This window comes from Camelus dromedarius, chromosome 12 (assembly GCF_036321535.1).
Source record: "Camelus dromedarius isolate mCamDro1 chromosome 12, mCamDro1.pat, whole genome shotgun sequence".
NCBI classification, from domain to species: domain Eukaryota; kingdom Metazoa; phylum Chordata; class Mammalia; order Artiodactyla; family Camelidae; genus Camelus; species Camelus dromedarius.
Genome location: NC_087447.1, coordinates 50853107 through 50869837, shown reverse-complemented (window position 1 = coordinate 50869837; position 16731 = coordinate 50853107). Strand labels below are relative to the sequence as shown.

Below are 16731 nucleotides of genomic sequence, written 5' to 3'. Positions count from 1 at the left end.
GGCCTCTCCACCTTGACAAAGGCGTCTCGCACGTCCAGTGCCTGCTCCCTGCTGAGTGGGGTGGACACCGTCTCCCCACGGGTGATGATGGTGCGGCTAGTCAGGCAATTCATCAAGTCCTGGGGGTTCACCTGGTGGAGTGACATCCAAAGGCTCACCCCACCACCTGCCGACCCACCCCTCTCTCCACCACACCCAGAAACCATCCCCCCACTTTCCAACTAGGCCTTGATCAGACTGTTCCCTCCACTGGGAATGCCCTTCCCCATGGCGCTATGGCCAAATCCTCCCCAGTTATCAAAAGGAAGGAATTGCTTTCTCCTCGACAGGCCCCTCCTATCCCCCCAGCATGTCACGTCCATCCCAGGACTGTCTCTGACTCTGGCTTTATTTATCCCAGTTTTCCAACTCAGGGCAGAGCTAATAAAGATTTGCTAAAAGACTGACCCACTAAGGGCCCCCCAGTGCCCTATGCCATCCCCGGGACAGCTGATCTGGGACAGGCAGTGAGGCTCCCAGGCTCCGGGCCCACTCCTCCTCTGGGACCTGTGCCCAGCAGGTTCTCAATGTTGAATTCTAGAACTCTCCAAGCAGAGCACCCCAGCCCTCCTCAGCCCAAAGTCAGAAATGCCCCCTGAAAGAAAAGGAAACAGCCATGGGGCAGAAGGTGGGAGACTGACCTCAAGCAGGGATGCGGCTGTGGCCAGGGATGGGGAGAAGAGGACTTCGCAGGCATCCAGGTTTTCAAACGTGCGGTCTGTCAGCAGCAACACGGTGCAGCGTCAGGCAAGGAAGGGTGGGCATGGGGGTAAAGGGGCCGTCTAGGCGGATGAGGCGGCCACTCCTGGGGGACTGCCCTGTCCACAGAGGGCATCAGCATCATGACTAAATGCTTTTATGGGTGTCTGATAAGTGTTCTCGCCATGCCACGTATGGTGAGGGCACCATGGGCACCATGAGGGTAGGAACCATGTACACCCAGCACCTGGCTCCATGCCTGACATCCAAGTAGCAGACACTGGGAGTCATGCCCCTCACCCCAACCCCCACTCCAGACTCCCAGAGCAATCAGTGGCTCCTGAGACAGGCTTGGTAAACTTGCATAGCTCAGTGCCTGATACCACCTGCTTCTCCCCAAAAGTACCCTGCTCTCTCAGGCCTTAGGACCTTTGCATAGGCTCTTCCTTCTGTCCGGTGCACCCTTTCTCCACGTCGTTTAGTCTTTCAAGACTCACTAGACTGTGAGCATCTTCAAGCTGGGATCATTCATTCGTTCACTGAGTAAAGCTTCCTAGAGCTCTTACTCTGTCCCAGGACTGGGCTGGGCACCAGGGGCAAGAGCAGAGTGGACTTGGTGCCTGCCTCAGAGGACACCTCCCAGCCTGGCACACTGTCGGTGCCCAGGGAGTGGTAGATGAGTGACTAAAACACACTTCCTTCTCTAGCTTTCCTTCTCTTTTGAGGAGGCTGCTCAGTGACTCACCCTCATACTGCAGGTTGCCCAGGTGCAGGATGGCGGCCAGGAGCTTTGAGATCTCCCAGTTCTCGGTGTCAGTGAACATGAGCACCTTCATGGCCGAGCGGATGTTGGCGTACTCCTGGCTGTCCTCGCGGCCCTCACAGGTTATGCAGTTACCCTGGGGAGAAGGGGTGGGAGAGTGGGGGTGGGAGAGTGAGGCTCTGAAGGGTGTCAGGGAGGACAGAGGTACCCCGAGAGAGGAAGTGCCTGGGCTGAGGGGCCCACTCTGCCTGGCCAGGCCAGCCTGGGGCTCTGGGCACTGACTTCACTTATGTCTAGAAAGCTCCTGGCTGGGCTTCTCAAGAACACACCTACATCTGGGGAGCCTGAATGCCCCTTCTTCCATAAGTGAGAGGAGCTGTTCACCCACCTTAGAGACTGGAACCCCTCACCAGGTGTTCAAGAAGGAGTGTTGGAAGGAGGTATGGAAGGACAAGGGGTTAACTGCAGACAGGTGGGGCATCAACTGGGGTCTGCCCCACTGTGTGTGCCTACAAGACCTGTGTGTGTGTGTGTGTCCAGGTGTGTCAGCCAGCTAAAGGAAGTGTCCAGGAAGGCCTGTCACACCTATAACACACATACACACACACACGTATATTTGTTGCCCACATCCCTCAGGTGCCACAGCCCACTCTTGCATCCACGTGGCTGGCCCAGTTCAGGTCCAGACAACCAGGCATGGGCTTCCCTCAGCACTAGGGAAGCTGATGCTCCCAAGCCAGCCTGCTGTATGCATGGCCTCCCACTGGTGCTGAGTGGCAGCAATGGTCCCGGGCCCACTTTTCCTTGGTGACCAGACGGAAGCAAGAGGCTGGCACCAGGGCCCTGCAACCAGCGAGCCTCTGAGGCTAAAGCCGCAGCAGCCAGTGCACTGCAATCCTGGGGGCCCTGCAGAGGTCCCAGTCTGAACATCTTCAAAGACTGAAGGAACTCAGCACACCTGTGCACGCAGGTCCGGGTGCGTGTACATGTGGGCGTGTGTGTGTCTATGCGTCCCTGGGTCCAGGACGTCTATACACATTTAGGAATGTGTGTGTATTTGAGGTGAGGATTCATCTAGATGTGTGTGCAAGCGTGTGCCCAAGTGGGGACAGGCCTTAGGGTGGGCTGGGGCCACTCGGGGGACAGGAGAAAGCCCACAAAGAAGTTCCCACCCACCAGGCCTGGAGCTGAGGAGGAGCTGTGAGGGGAGCCCCCCTCCCCAGGTGCCCCACCAAGGCCTCACCATGGCCAAGTAGTTATAGTCCGTGGCTTGGCCCAGGCCCAGCTTCTTCTTCTGCTCCTCGCTCATGCCCTCCAGCATGCAGTAGAACACGTGGTAATTCCTTTCGTCGGGGGCCTGAAAATGTGGGCACAGGATGTTGGGGGATGGGGTGGGAGGGCAGGAGGAGGCCATCAGAAACCGAATAATTAAGAGAACTGTCAACAGTTTACTATTTTAACAAAGGCCTTTCATGAAAAAGCCCCGGTGGGTGGGTCTCCTGGTGGGATTTCAGGCACTAAGGCAAGAAGACAGTGGCACAGGGACAGTTAAGGCCAGGCAGACAGTGTGCACCCCACGCACCCCTGAACCTGCGGTCCTGTGCGGGTGCAGCTCTGCCCCGGGACTCGGGCCCACCTGGCGACAGACGCGTGACTTCTCCAGCAGGTACTGCTCAATCCTGGCGCCCTCGATGGCGCCCCGCTTGTTGAAGTGGATGTCGATGTACTTTCCGAAGCGGCTCGAGTTGTCGTTGCGGATGGTCTTGGCATTCCCAAATGCTGTGGATGGGCAGAGGGTCCCAGTCAAGGTCAATTCCCACCCAGCCGCCCCGCCCTGCCCTGAGAGCCCTGGCCCTACCTTCCAGGATGGGAGTGGCTTCCAGCACCTGCTGCTCAATCCACGAGTGCTGCCCACTGATGGCCGCCAGAAACTGCAGGATCAGCTTCGTGCTCTCCGTCTTCCCTGCCCCAGACTCGCCACTGCAGGGGAGACCCAGGGAGAGGCAGGAGCTGTTACAGCCCTAAACTGCTCCCCCACCTCTGACCAGCTCCGCATCTATAAAATGGGCTGACACTAAGGACCTTCCAGGGCTAGGGAAAGCGAAAGGTGCTCAGTGCCCTGCCACAGCCAAAGGTTACTTTCCCTCCCCTTCATTCAGACACACACCCCCATCCATACTCCCACAGAACATGTTATGTTCTAGATGCTCAATCAATGTTTTGTCCTTTAACCCTCTGCCCAGGAGAGCACAGGCATCTGAGATTTCAACTGAGTGTAACTTTAGGAGGCAGCAGTAAACAACCCCAAAAGCTAACATGAGCTTTGGTAGCATTAAGAGAGATATAGGGCCTGGGAAAGGGGAGGTGATTCTCCACATCATGAGCCATTAGCAGCACAGAGCTGGAGCTCTAGGGGCTAAGCCTGGAGCTCCACGCTGGTGCCGGGCTGCCCACCTGATGATGCAGCACTGGTCACGGCTGTTGCGCTTCATGTTGAAATAGCAATTGTCAGCGATGGCGAAGATATGGGGGGGCATCTCCCCAATCTTCTTGTTGGTATACTGGCGGATGTTTTCTGGCGAGTAGATAGAGAGCAGCTGGTAGGGGTTCACAGCCACCAGGATGGAGCCCGTGTAGGTCTGTGGGCAACAAGGAACAGGGAGCTCACCCCTGGGGGGCTCTGACTCTAGAAAGCTCTCAGGCTCTGCCTTGCTCCGTCCCTCTGGAAGGGAGAGCACTAGCTTTGGAGTCGCATGGACCTTGGGGTCAGAACCCTACCTTCCTCTGAGCTGAGGGTGGAACCTTCAGACTAGCATTGAGTTGGGCTCAGAATAGGAGCTCAGTGACATGGGATGAAGGGAAAGAGGAAGTGGGGAGAGAGGGAAAGAGGATCTCTAAGCCTTGGTTTCCTTACCTTTATCTGTAAAATGGTCATAGTATGACTCTTTATGAAGGTTAAAGAAAGTGGTGGACTTTAGAATTCAGAGCACACTTTAGGTAAATATCAAATGCTGCTCCCACCTTTGCCTCCAAACCCTGCATCTCAAACTTTTGGAATGAAATGTACAAACTGGGCCTTTCCAGAGCAGAGGCTGGGTTGGTGAGATGGGAGTGGAATCAAGCCATAAAGAGTTGGAGGGGCTGGGTGGGCCCGGGTCTCTACAGCACTGCCGTTTGCTCTGGGGGACAGAGTGCCTCCAGCCACTCCGGGCAGTGTGGACACAGCGGCCAGACACATCTCAGCCTTCTGGGGCCTTTTCCCGCCTTGGGCTCCTCGATGAGTGCAACTGTGTGCAAAATTTCCTGCTGTGGGCCCAGGCCCTGCCACACGAGGAACAACAGGGCCTGGCCCTCTTGCCACCAGGACACAGTGAGGCCCTGACGGACTACTTCTCCCTTCCCCTACCCCTCCCCACCCCAACTTGAAGAGGTCAGCCTCAGCCCATAATTGGTGACAGATCTACTGACATCTGAGCCTGGAAGGGCTGAAGAAAGATGCAACTTTGCAGGGGAGGTGACGCCTCACACCAGAGCCACAACCACCCCCCAGCAGCCTCAGCCCAAGGTGGCCGTGCAGAGAAAGCACTGCTACCCACACCGCATGCCAGGGGAGGTGCCCACCCTGGGGCCAGGTATGGCCACGCAAAGCTGCCCTTGGCTGAGCGCCCCAGACCCAGGCTTCAGTCCTGCCAGACCCCACCCTGTGGGCCGTGGAGGACTCCCCTCTCCCACCAGGGCTCTTCCTCCTAACAGCCCACACCAGAGGCAGCTGAGCCTCATCATGCTGACCATGTGCCAGAGCCCAAGCCGGGAGAGACAGGGTGGGACAGGGAAGGAGGCTAGAGGGGAGCTGCCCGGCCAAGCACATGCCGAGATCTGGGGCCCGCTCTGTGCTGCACTCACTCGCCCTCCACAGCTGGTCTGAGGTTGGAAAGCGGGGAGAAAAGGCAACTGATCAGTGGGGGTGGGGAGGTAAGGGCCTTCTCTAGCAGCAACATCCCACAAAGCCCAGGGCTGGGCTAAATTCTCAGAACAGCACCTACCAACCTCTAGCCCCGAGATGCCTCAGCCACGGTCCCCTACAGCTCAGCCCTGCCAAGTGGTGGGAACTAGCTAGACTCTGGTCCCCGGGCAGGAGAGATAGCCACAAAGAACATCCCTTCAGCAGATCACGTCACTTCTCTAAGCCTCAGCTTGCTCATCTGTAAAAGGGGGATGGTTAACACTCACCTCCCAGGGCTACTGCAAAGACCAAAGGACATAACCTTTGACAGGTGCCTGGTACAGAGTGGCTGTGCATAAGTGCCACCTTCCCTGCTTCTGAATACTTCCTTAACAATGTGATGCTCAGCCACCTAGCCTGTGATCACCATGTGACGTGAGGCTCGTTCCACTCAGTCATTCAAGAACCCTTCACTGAGGCACACGGGGAGACTGACAGCCTCACTCTGGGTGCCGGGGAGGGAAAACCCAGGGTTGTGGGTGCTCAGACCAGGCACACAGATTCCTCGAGGTGGGGGTGTGGAAGAGGGGAGTGGAGGGCTTCTCAGTGGGAATCAAGCACAGGGGCGTGAAAGGGCATGACATTTGGGAGGACTGCTGAGAAAAGTCGCCCTGGCAGCTGGGAGGATGAATAGCAGCTACAGAGGCTGGAGACAGAAACACTATTTCAGACCAAATGAACCAGTCAACAGAGAAGTCAAGAGTCAGATAGAGGTGGCCCTGAGGACAGGCTCAATGACCAGGAACAGGGCAAGGGCAGTGCCAGAGAGGGCAAAGGGCATACTGAGACACCCTGAGATGCCTTCCAGCGGCCTGGCCTGGACCCCCTTCTCCCACTCACAGCTTCCTTGGCCCTCTCTACCTAGCACTAGGCACCTCAGCCTCCTAGACATCCCCCAATGATGTCCCCCTTTGATGTCCACCAGCCTGTCCAGCCCGCAGCCCACTCTCCCCTCAAACCCTGCCCCTCCTCTGCCTCCTGGCTTGCAAACAGTGCCACCACCGTCCTTCACCAGGGCAGGATCCAGGGATGCCCCTCACTCCTTCACAGCAACCCACGTCTCTCCATGGGCACAACCACCTCCCTGGCCAGGTGCCTCTTCACCGGGCTCCTGGCTTCCACACTGCCCCCTACAGTCTGTCCTCTCCAGGGAACCAAGGTCAGCTTTTTAAAAATCTGATTGTGTCATCCCTCTGCTGAAAACCCTCAGGCAGTTCCCCAGGGCCTCAGATCAAAGTCCATATCCTTTCCCTGCCCACAAGACCCCCGAGCCCTGGCCCTTGCCAGCTGCATCCCACAGCCAGAGGCTCCCTCCATATTAAACCTTCAGGTAAAAGCACCACACTCCATCCTCTGCCCCCTCACCCAGCTAATGTCTGCTCATCCTTCAGGTCTAAACAGAGATGACTGCCCCCTGTGCAGGAAGAGGGGCCCCCTCCTGGGTGACCCATCACGGCCTGCGCGGCCCCTTTCACTTGGCCATAATTGTGGTTCAGGGCCTTGGGCTCCCAGTCTCGCTCTCCTCTCTACCTGAGGCCCCGCACTGTGCACAGCACGTAGGACATGTTCAGCAGATGTTTGGTGAGTGAACAAAAGAGTGACTCAATGAACAGATGGAGAAGAAATGAACCGGTGCCCCACAGGAAACAAGGAAGGGAGCCGAGGGGATAGGCCTGTCAGTAACACTGAGGCAGCCCTGCCTACGCTGACAGGATGGATGGCCTGGGGCTCTGGCTAGTGGGAAAACCACAGAACAGTGGGGAAGCAATGCTACCATTTGTGGAGAAAAGAATAAAAATTATATATAATTTATATCACATAAAACATACGATATACATTTTATATTTTTGTTTTATATTGCATATATGTTTACATATATTCTTTCTCTTGAAAGATAGATGAGAAATTAGTAGTAGTGGTTGTCACTGTGGCAGAAGGAATACTTTCCAATCTGTAACACAAACACCCATTTCAAACTAAATAATAAAAATGAGGCCTCTTCCTTTGGTGAGGGGACCTTCCCCAGCAGAAAGACAAGGACACACCAACTGCCAGAAGGATTCCTCGGGTGCAGGACTTCACAGCTGCCAGGCCATTGCTCTTGGCGTTGCTCAGAAAGCCACAGGGAGGTGTGGTCATGACACCCCTTTTCAGATGGGAGAACTGAGCCTCCGAGAAGGGGCAGGACTTGCCAAGGTCATAGAGCAGATAAGTGGGGAGTGGGATGAAGGAGGGACCCTGGCACCGAGCCCCAGCTTTCACCTCCACACCTAGGCTCCCCCAAATCCCAGGAATTCACCTGCAAAACTGTAGAGCTGGCAGTGGGGCAAGTGAAAGAAGTGAGGGGCTTGGCGACTGCTGACAATGAGACTCAGGCCTGTCCTGCCTCCCTCTGGGCCCCAGTGCCCATCCATCCCCTGAGGCTCTGCTCCCTGAGCACCTCCAGCCCTGACTCTCCAAGGGTTCATGGTCAGCAGAGGGTTAATGTCCAAGTGCCCTGCACAGGCTTCTTGTACAAGTCTCCAGTAATAAAACCTGCCCTGTGGGGCCAGGGGCTGGGGTAGGGAAGAGATAAGGATTATTCCCAAGCCAAAGTCATAGCACACAGGTTCCTGGGGGCCCCCAAGTGCCCAGGTGGAGATCAGGGAGCCTCTCTTGGGCCACAGACACACCCTAGGAGATGTGGGGAGTCCACCTCCTTCAGGAAGCTCCCAGGTCTGCTAGCACAGGCCTCTCCCTTAGCAGGCCATGGAGACCAAGACACACATCCTGGACACATACACCTTCCCACTGTCACAGAAGTACCCACCCCTTTGTGCCAAAGGGAAGGCTGGGAACAGACAGGGGTAGGGACTTGCCAAAGATCACCTGCAAAGACCTGGATCCAGGCCCCTCAGCTGCCAGACCAGGGCTCCAGCCTCCGTTCAGCATCAGCCCTGCCGCCTGCTCCCTGCAAGACCCAGGGATGCCTGGCCTATGGGACCACCCACTGAGGGCTTGCTAGGTGTCCTCTGAGGGCTCTGCCCCACTTAGGGTGTCGGGGGCTGACTTACAGCTCTGGGGTGCTGTCCCTCAGGCTCCTGGGGGCAGGCCAGCTGGAGCAGGCAAGCCCAGGGCAGACAGTCAGGGACAGAGTGTCCTCTGGGCCCATGGCTGTGAGTGGCCGTGGTAATCTGAGGAAATCCTGGGTGTGTGGGGCTGTGCCCAGGGTAACCCAAGCCATGAAGTGACCAGAGGTTGCCATGGTTAGGGACAGCTATGGTTTCTGGGTGAGACAATGGCCTGGCTGCTTCTTCAAAGGCCTGCTCTAATCCCAACTCAGCCACCCAGTCACAGAAGCAGAGGGTCAGTAAGTCAAGGAAACCCCCTTGAACCCTGCAATTCTGGAGCAAAGCTTCCCAGATCAGCACACCCAGAATCTTAGGCCCATAGGCCATCCAAGCCGGGGAACTTCTGGTTACCTGACCACAAACCTCTGAGCAAGAGGGGCTTTGTCAGGGCTAAGGGGCTCTCCGAGAAAGCCTCCAAGCAGTTGATGTATGTCAAGGGACCGAGCACAGCCCCCTCTTGGGAGCCCGAAGCCGCAAGGGACCCAGAGTGGGGAGGCTGGCGGAGGGTCTCCCTGGCAGCTGAGGGGCCACAATTCCAGGGCTTTTGAGGGGATGGACCCCTGGCCTGAGAGCTCCTTGCTGTGCTTCCTCAGGGACAACCCTCAGGCTCCCTCAGACTCTCCCAGCCCCTTCTCCCTCACTCTCCTCACAATTCTGACGACCTTGGTGACACTGTGCTGCTCACTCACCTGGCACGGTCCTGCCTCGGGTCTTCTGTTCATGCAGTGCCCCCTCCTGAACGCCCTCTCCACCGGCCAACCTCCCCCACCAGCGGCAGCCCCACCACTCTCCCGACCTGGCGGTGAGGCCTCAGTCGTGTAGACCCCGCTGAACCAGCTCCACACTTGTCTCAGGCACCTATCACCCCACATGAACTTTAGGGAAAAAACCTCCCCTTTCCCCCACCACCAACCACACAAGCCCACAGCCCAAGAGAGAGGGCAAGGGCTGGCTACCTGGTCCCCGGAATCCAACTGCAGGGGCTGGACCCCGGGCTGCCCGGGAGCACAGGGCAAGGAGGCGAGTGGGAGGGGCCGGTAGCCGGTGGGGCTGCGGGTGGGCGGGGCGGCACTCACGTAGATGAGGTGGTCTCGGTATCGGATGAGCAGGTTGCGTAGGATGCCCGCCTCATTGAGGTCCCCCAAGCGGATCATGTCCTCCACGCCATGGACCGACGTGGGGTGCATGGGCTTGATGTGCGTGGCGTTCTGGGGGGAGATCCAGTGTTCCTGTGAGAAGACACAGTGGCTAACGTCAGCTCTCCCCTGGGGCCCAGGCTGCACACTGCTGGGGAAGGGTCCGGGAGGGACAGGAACCCCGGGTCTCTGTGACCCTGGTAAGAGCCTTGTCCTCTCCTGTGGCTGAACACTACCTGTTCTAATAGGTTTGAGTCTCTGAGGATGGTACTGCCCACCCCTACCCTCCAAGGACAGCTCCTCCTCCTCTTAGGGGACTCTCTCTGCAGACCCAAGAGGTGGGCATGGCAGGGATTTTGGCCCTACCTGTGGTTGTCATAAAGGGGATTAGTCCATCTAGTCACTTTACATGATAGAGTGAAAAGTGTCATCATCAGAGTTAGACAGACTTGGCTTCAAATCCAGGTTCCAGTAACCAAGTGCACAAAAAGTTATTCAGACAGTGCAATATATCCTGCTGCAGGGAAATACCAGGGTGGCAGATGGTTGCACATCTGGGCAATAGCACTGGTTCATTCAACAAGCTTGCAAAGCCCTGGTTTCCTCTGGCCCCTGGAAGTCTCTCCTCCCTAGGTGGCCTCCAGCACGCTCTACTCACAGTCCCAGCCTCTCAGGAAAGTGAGAATCTCTCCTGTGCTCTGGGGTGTGGCTACAGCCTGAGTCAAGCCTCCAATGCCCTCTGGGGCCCCCTCCCCTTTCCCAATGCCAGAACCCTGGGAGCCTCAGGAACAGGCAGGAAACTGACTGGTTCCCCAGGCTGGGCTCCCACATTGCCGGGGTCTCCCACTGAGAGGCAGTGGTCACACTGGGTTGCCACTATCTGAATGCAGTTCTGTCCCTGAACACCCCACCCCCTCAATTTGCCCCAAGTCTGGAGGCCAGGTTCCATGCCCACTATACCCCTGGTCCACAGAGCTTCATACAGGGACCAGGCACAAATGACGTGGCAGACGGCTGATGAGACAGACGGCTTGCTGGTGACTACTGGGAACCAGGTTTGAATTAAAAGCAGAGGTCTAGTCATGGATTAGGACTCCAGAAGTCCCCTATCCAGCCCCCTCACTTTACTTGAGTAAACAGGCTCAGAGGACTAAGGCCCTCAGAGGGATCGGGAACAGGGCCAGCCACTGCCCACGGTTCCAGTTTCCCTGGCATTTCGAGGCACTCCTGGGCCAGGGCATTTCATTCCAGGTCAGGCCCTCACACAGCCCTGACATGAACGGGCTGGGTGATGAAATTAAAGAATCTGCCTGGACTTTCCAATCCCAGGTGGAACATTCCTCTCTCCCAGGCATCCTTCTTGATAAAAGCTGATCCAGTTGGAAAATTTCCTCTGCCTGGTCCCTACTCTCAATTGGTCCTAGGCCCTGGCATGGGCGAGAGTGAGAGGCCACCTGGGCAGGCCATCTGCCTTCCCCACTCGACCCCAATCTCTGGTCCCATAATTCTTCCCCATGACACTTCAGCATAGGGCTAAGAGGTGGCTCAGCCACTGCAAGACCCACATCCCTGTGCCCGTCACTTTGCTTCCCTGAACCTCTACGACCTCATCTATGAAATGGAAATGAGAATAACAGTCCCATTTTCTTGGGGATGTTGGGAGGGTTAATTGATTCAATAATGGCCAACCTTTGTTTTACTCCTGCCAGATCTAAAAAGCCCTGGTACCTGGTAATTGTTCCACCAGTGCTGGGTATTATCACTCTTATGCTTTCTAGTTTTTGTTGCAAAAAAGATGTATGTTCTCATTTGTTCCTCACAAGATGGCATTGCGGAATTACCAACCCCATTTTACAATGAGGAGTCACATTCAAGAGGTAAAGTGGTGTGCTCAGTTAAACAGCAGAGCTGCACCTCTCCCCACCCCTTCCCTGCATGGAAGGTCACTCAGCTGAGGTCTGCACCCCTCAGGTCAATGTCCACAGAAACTTATGGCACAGACCAAAGTATAACCAGGGCAGGAACTGAGGCCTGGCCCTGAAGGCATGCCGGTGAGAGAGAGAGAGAAAGAGAGAGAGAACATGGCCAATTCCAGGACCTGGGGACACATTTAGGAAAAAGCGGACATGGTGCTGAGCTTGGAGAGGCAGGGACCACGAGCCCTGTGGAAGAAGGGAAGAATGGGTGCATCCAGCAATGAGAATGGCTTGGACAAAGACAGAGCATTAGGATTCCAGTGGAGACTGAAACCATAATCTTTCATTCATTTATTCAGCAAGTCCATGGAGAAACTTCTCTAGGGAGACCCTTTGGTGTGCTGTAGGGAACCAGACCTGACTCACCTGGTCCCTGCTCTCAAGTTGAGGGAATCTGTAGGAAGACAGAGTGGTCAAAGATGATGGCCTGGAGAGCTGAGGTGTGGAGGGAGTGGGAGTGGAGAAGCCTGGTGAAAGAGGACAGAAGCCCCCAGGGACCAGTGCCGCTGAAGTAAACCCAGCCCCACTAACCTGCTCTCAGACAGCCAGCTATGTCCCTCCCCACCTGTAGCCCCCATTCTCAGGGACTTGGTGGGGACGAGTGGGAGGGGACCTCTGGGATCCAGTGACATAGTTACAGGACACCATCTGCCATGCAACACAACCCAGGTGAAACTCAAGCCTGCAGGCAGAGTCCCTGGGCCCCACCCTGGGGACTCCAGGCTGGTTCATGGGCCTGTTTGTGCTGCCCCTCTTCTGCGGCTGCAACCTCACAGGGGCTTCCTGGAGGGCCCTAGAACTGGAGCCTCCAGAATGACATTGCTGCCACTCTGGTTCTAAAGCCCAGGGGGCAAAAGTGTGGTTGACAGAACCTGAGCCCCAGAGCTGCCACTGAGATGTTGGGAGAGGAAATGCATGTGCAGAGGCCAGAGGCCCTGGATCCTGATCCCAGCACCATCACGCACTAGCTGTGAGTCCTGGGGGTCCCTCTCTAGGCTCCAGTTTCCCACTGGGGTAACAGTGGCTGTCCTCCCTGCCTCTCACAGACACTGAAGGACTCAGAGATGGAACTTGGGTCAAAGGGCTTTGCAAACCCCAGGGGAGGTGTCCCTGGGGGCTGCAGGGATAATGGAAGAAGCTCAGCCTCCTCCATGTCCAGTACTAGGTCCCCAGGGTCCTGAGCCTCCAACAGAGCCTTCTGCTCCAAGTTCATTGCACCCTCTTTCATCTCCATCAAACTAGGAGGCTAAGACAGAGACTCAGTCTTGTCTCTTTGCCCCCAGTGCTGGTCATAGCGCCAGCCACAGCACAACCCAAATTATGGTGGAACTGAATCTCCCTGGATCCCTTATGGCCCCACTAAGCTGCAGCCCTGTTCTCTGCACCACATCTACAACTGCCCCGCCCCCACCACATACACATGTGCGACACATGCGCACACTTGTCCCGAGTTCCCAAGCTTCCCCCTCTGGGCTCTCATTTGGGCCACCCATCTTCTCTAAAGCAAGACCTGACTTCAGACCTTTCCTTCCCTCCCCAAGGTTCTACTCTCACTACCTATCAAGCTTACAATTCTTATGTCCCCTTCCTTCAGGGCCACAGAGATAAAGGGTTAATCTGTTAGACTGGGCATTTTCAGACTAACTCTCACTTTACTGAAGAATTCTCTACGTGTGACCTCACATATAGGTCAATAACCCTATGAGATAGTTATTATTATCCCCAATCGACAGAAGGGGAAACTGAGGTTCAGAAGGGAAAGAGATTTGGCCAAGGCTGCATAGCCAGTAAGTGGGCAGGATGGAATTTGAATTCAGTCTGTCTGACCCTGAAGCACCCCTGTGCCTGAGGAGCTCCCAGCCTGGGCCCCCACGTCCCCCTCCATACACACCCACATGCCCACACAGACACACATCTCTAATACTAAACAGAATGGACTGAAGTGCTTGTGGAAATAGAACAGGGAGCCTGGGGCAGAAGGGGAGGTTCTGTCTTACCAGGGTCATGGGGAAAACTCCATGGAAGAAGGGGGTTCTGAGAAGCAGAAGTAGGGGCCTGGGCACTGCCTCTATCCTCTTGAGACAGGTCAGTGCCTGGCCCTGCCTCAGGTCACCTGTCTGCCCGTGTCCTCCCCAAGGCATGGGGGCAGGAGTGGAGGAGGGGTGGGGGACTACTCACATTGTCTTCATCGTCCACCACCTGGATCTGCCCAGAGTCGCAGAGCTTCACCACCGCCCCGATGGGCACATCAAACTCCTGCCCAGATCTCAGGTCCATCCAGACATAGTCCCCCTGTGGATGAGAGAGAGTCCCAGACCAGGTGAGGAGGGACAGGGATCGGGCATTCCTTCCAGGCAGTCCTGTGCCTGTCCCACCACCACAGAGGCTCTTATGCCAACCACAGAAGACGGAAGAAAAGGGAACTCACTTGTGGAAGCCATGGTGCCACGCCCTGGGCTGGGCACTTATGCAGTGTCATCAATCCCTCCTCTATGGCAGCCACTACTGTCCCCAATTCACAAATAAGTAAGCGGAGGCCCAGAGATCAAGAGCCCAGACCACGCAATTGGGCAACTTCAAATGCAGGCCTGTCCAAGCCCAGCTCTCCCCAAGGCTCTACACCGCACACTCATACAGCAAACCCACTGAGGTTTAGGCAGAAACACTGGGGGCACCCAAACCACTTCCCGCTTGTCCTAAAGAAGCGAGTCCCGAGGCTGACTCATCACTGTTTCAGCCTCCTGTTCCCCTCGGAACCAACCATTTTCAGCCACAGTGGCCATCGTGGGCCTCCATGTCATGGGAGGTTAGCCAATGTCAGAAACAGTCTAGCTTCAAACCCAAGGTTTCTCCCAGAAGAAGTAAGAAAAACTGGAGCACCTTGGGAACAGAGGAGAACTCACATGTTTGCTGAGCACCTACTGTGTGCCCAGGCTGCACGGCTGCTTCCATTTAATCCTCAGGACTGCTTTAGTCCCAGGTCCAAGCTGTGCTTCCTGCCACACTCCTCACCCTCTCGAAGTCCAGCCCATGGACCATCTGACCTACCCCTGCTCTGGCTGTTCAGCTCCACCTGCCCCCCATCCCACCCCACCTTTCCACTGAGTGGACCCCCACCCCATCTGTCCAGACCCAGAGCAAATAGCAACTCTTCTCTGGACCCTCCCCACTGCCCCACCTTCCTCCTCCTCCTCCCCAACCCCTGAAGAGTTCATTCATTCATTCAGTACATGTTTTTGGGGAGCCCACCATGGGCCGGGTTCATTCTAGACTCTGGGACTAGAGCAGTGAGGAGACGGGAAAGCAGAGTGTCTACTAAGGGCAGGCCCAGATTGGAGTGAGATGAGGGAGGGCCTTGAAGGATGTGGGCAGCACCAGGTCACACAGCGCCCTGCAAGCCAGGGGCAGAAGGACTTGCTTTGAAGTATGACTAGAAGCCACGGGAAGGTTTTAAACAGAAGAATGGCATGATGGATTTACATTTTTAGAACTTCACTCCAGCTGCTGTGTAGAGAAGGCAGGCATTTCTCAGGGCTCGGGGACCCAGGCTTGCCCCTTACAGCCAGCACCACGCTGGGTCACCACCCTCTGCGTCCATCCCCCATGTGCCTGCAGCCCTTTGTGGGTGGGTCTTGGTCTGAGTCTTCCATCTGTGATTCCCCAGAACAAGCACAGAGAAACAGTTTTTCTCTCAGTGAGAGAGTGTGAGCATACATGTGAGAGAGTGTGTAGGTGAGCATGTGTGTGAGTGTGTAAGAGGGAGTATGTGACAGAGTGCGTGTGAGAGAGACTGCCTGATTGCTGGGGGCCAGCCCTGGCACGCAGTGGTACCAGGACGCTGCTCTCTGCTAACTCGAGACCCCCGCAGCAGGCCAGGTAGGTGCTTCCCTGTAATTAACTATCTCCTTGAACCTCATGACCACGTTGCTTAGGCAGGGGATTCTAGCTCTACTTCATCTCCCACAAGAAACATGCCCAAGGCCACACAGGCGTTTTGTGGTAGAGCCAGGAACGAAGCTCAAACTCCAAATCCAGTGCTCTCTCCTGACATCCCCTGGGCCCAGCCCTGAACCGAGCTCTGTGAGCAGAACAGGAAGCACTGATAGGGTCCCTGGCCGTGGACGGTTCACAGGCCCAAAAGGCAAGCTGAAAGCTTCAACTGAGGGCAGCACAGCAAACAGAAGTGACTAGAACACTGGGAGCTGATGACTCTCACCAGGAGGGCAGTGACTTAATTTTCTTTGCTCTCAGTCAGAACCTGAGAAAAGAGGCTAAAGTGATAGCTTCAGGGAGGAGTCTAGAGCCTGAGAACTTCTGAGGGGGACAGTTCCCATGGTCCCCAGGAAAGTCCTTGGGGCATCAGAAGGCAGCTGGGTTGTAAGAGTCCTCATTTTACAGATGAGTAAACTGAGGTCCAAAGAGAGAAAGGAACTTGGCCACAGTCCCTCATCAAATTGGTAACTGATGAGACTGTGAGCATCTGCAAGGCAGAGCCTGGACCAAGAACAGGGAGGGTTAAGAGTCCCTGGCTGGGTGAGGGAAGGAGAGGAGCAAGGAAGATGTAAAAGAACATGACACTTTTTTGAGGGGCAGGAAGAGGGAAGAGAGGAAAGGGACATTGGGCCAGGTCTGACCCTACCAGCTCTTCCCATCCCCATGGCCAGATTCCAGGCAGCCCATGACTGCATCTGGCCCCATTCCTAACACCCTACTGTGAGGGGCACCCCACTAGGGACCTCACCTGGAATCAAAAATCCCATTTGTGATGGGACACCTGCCTCAAGATGGCTGTGTAACCTGGGGCAAGTTCCAGCCCAGTTCTACAACTAATGCTGTGTGATTTGGGGTAAGTTTTTCAGTCTCTCTGGACCTTGGGGTTCACCAGCCTTAAAATGCAAGGGACTCAGTGCTTGTGAAGATGAGAGAGGAGTACAAACGGAAGACATCCTTGGTGTCCATCCGCCTTCCCTCCCAGGCATGAGCCCAGTATCAGAGCAGTGTTAAC

The 16731-nt window shown here is 56.0% G+C and overlaps 1 protein-coding gene across 5 annotated transcripts in view; it reads right to left on the bottom strand.

The window, feature by feature from the left end:
• The window catches only part of MYO7A (myosin VIIA), an 86274-nt gene that overhangs the window by 56441 nt on the left and 13102 nt on the right, over positions 1-16731 (bottom strand). For 3 of the 5 annotated variants that reach the window (XR_010383429.1, XM_064492738.1, XM_010989983.3), the window contains exons 4-12: positions 13905-14018; positions 9691-9843; positions 3956-4140; positions 3360-3481; positions 3138-3280; positions 2745-2858; positions 1484-1637; positions 681-757; positions 12-131 (exon numbers count right to left, since the gene is read on the bottom strand). Coding sequence is in view for 4 of the 5 variants with exons in the window: in XM_064492738.1 (XP_064348808.1) it covers positions 12-131; positions 681-757; positions 1484-1637; positions 2745-2858; positions 3138-3280; positions 3360-3481; positions 3956-4140; positions 9691-9843; positions 13905-14018 (1182 nt within the window). In the remaining variant the exon portion in view is untranslated. Of the gene's footprint in view, positions 1-11; positions 132-680; positions 758-1483; positions 1638-2744; positions 2859-3137; positions 3281-3359; positions 3482-3955; positions 4141-9303; positions 9502-9690; positions 9844-13904; positions 14019-16731 lie in introns of those variants that run through there. The other 2 variants (XM_064492740.1, XM_064492739.1) reach the window with 2 other exon arrangements.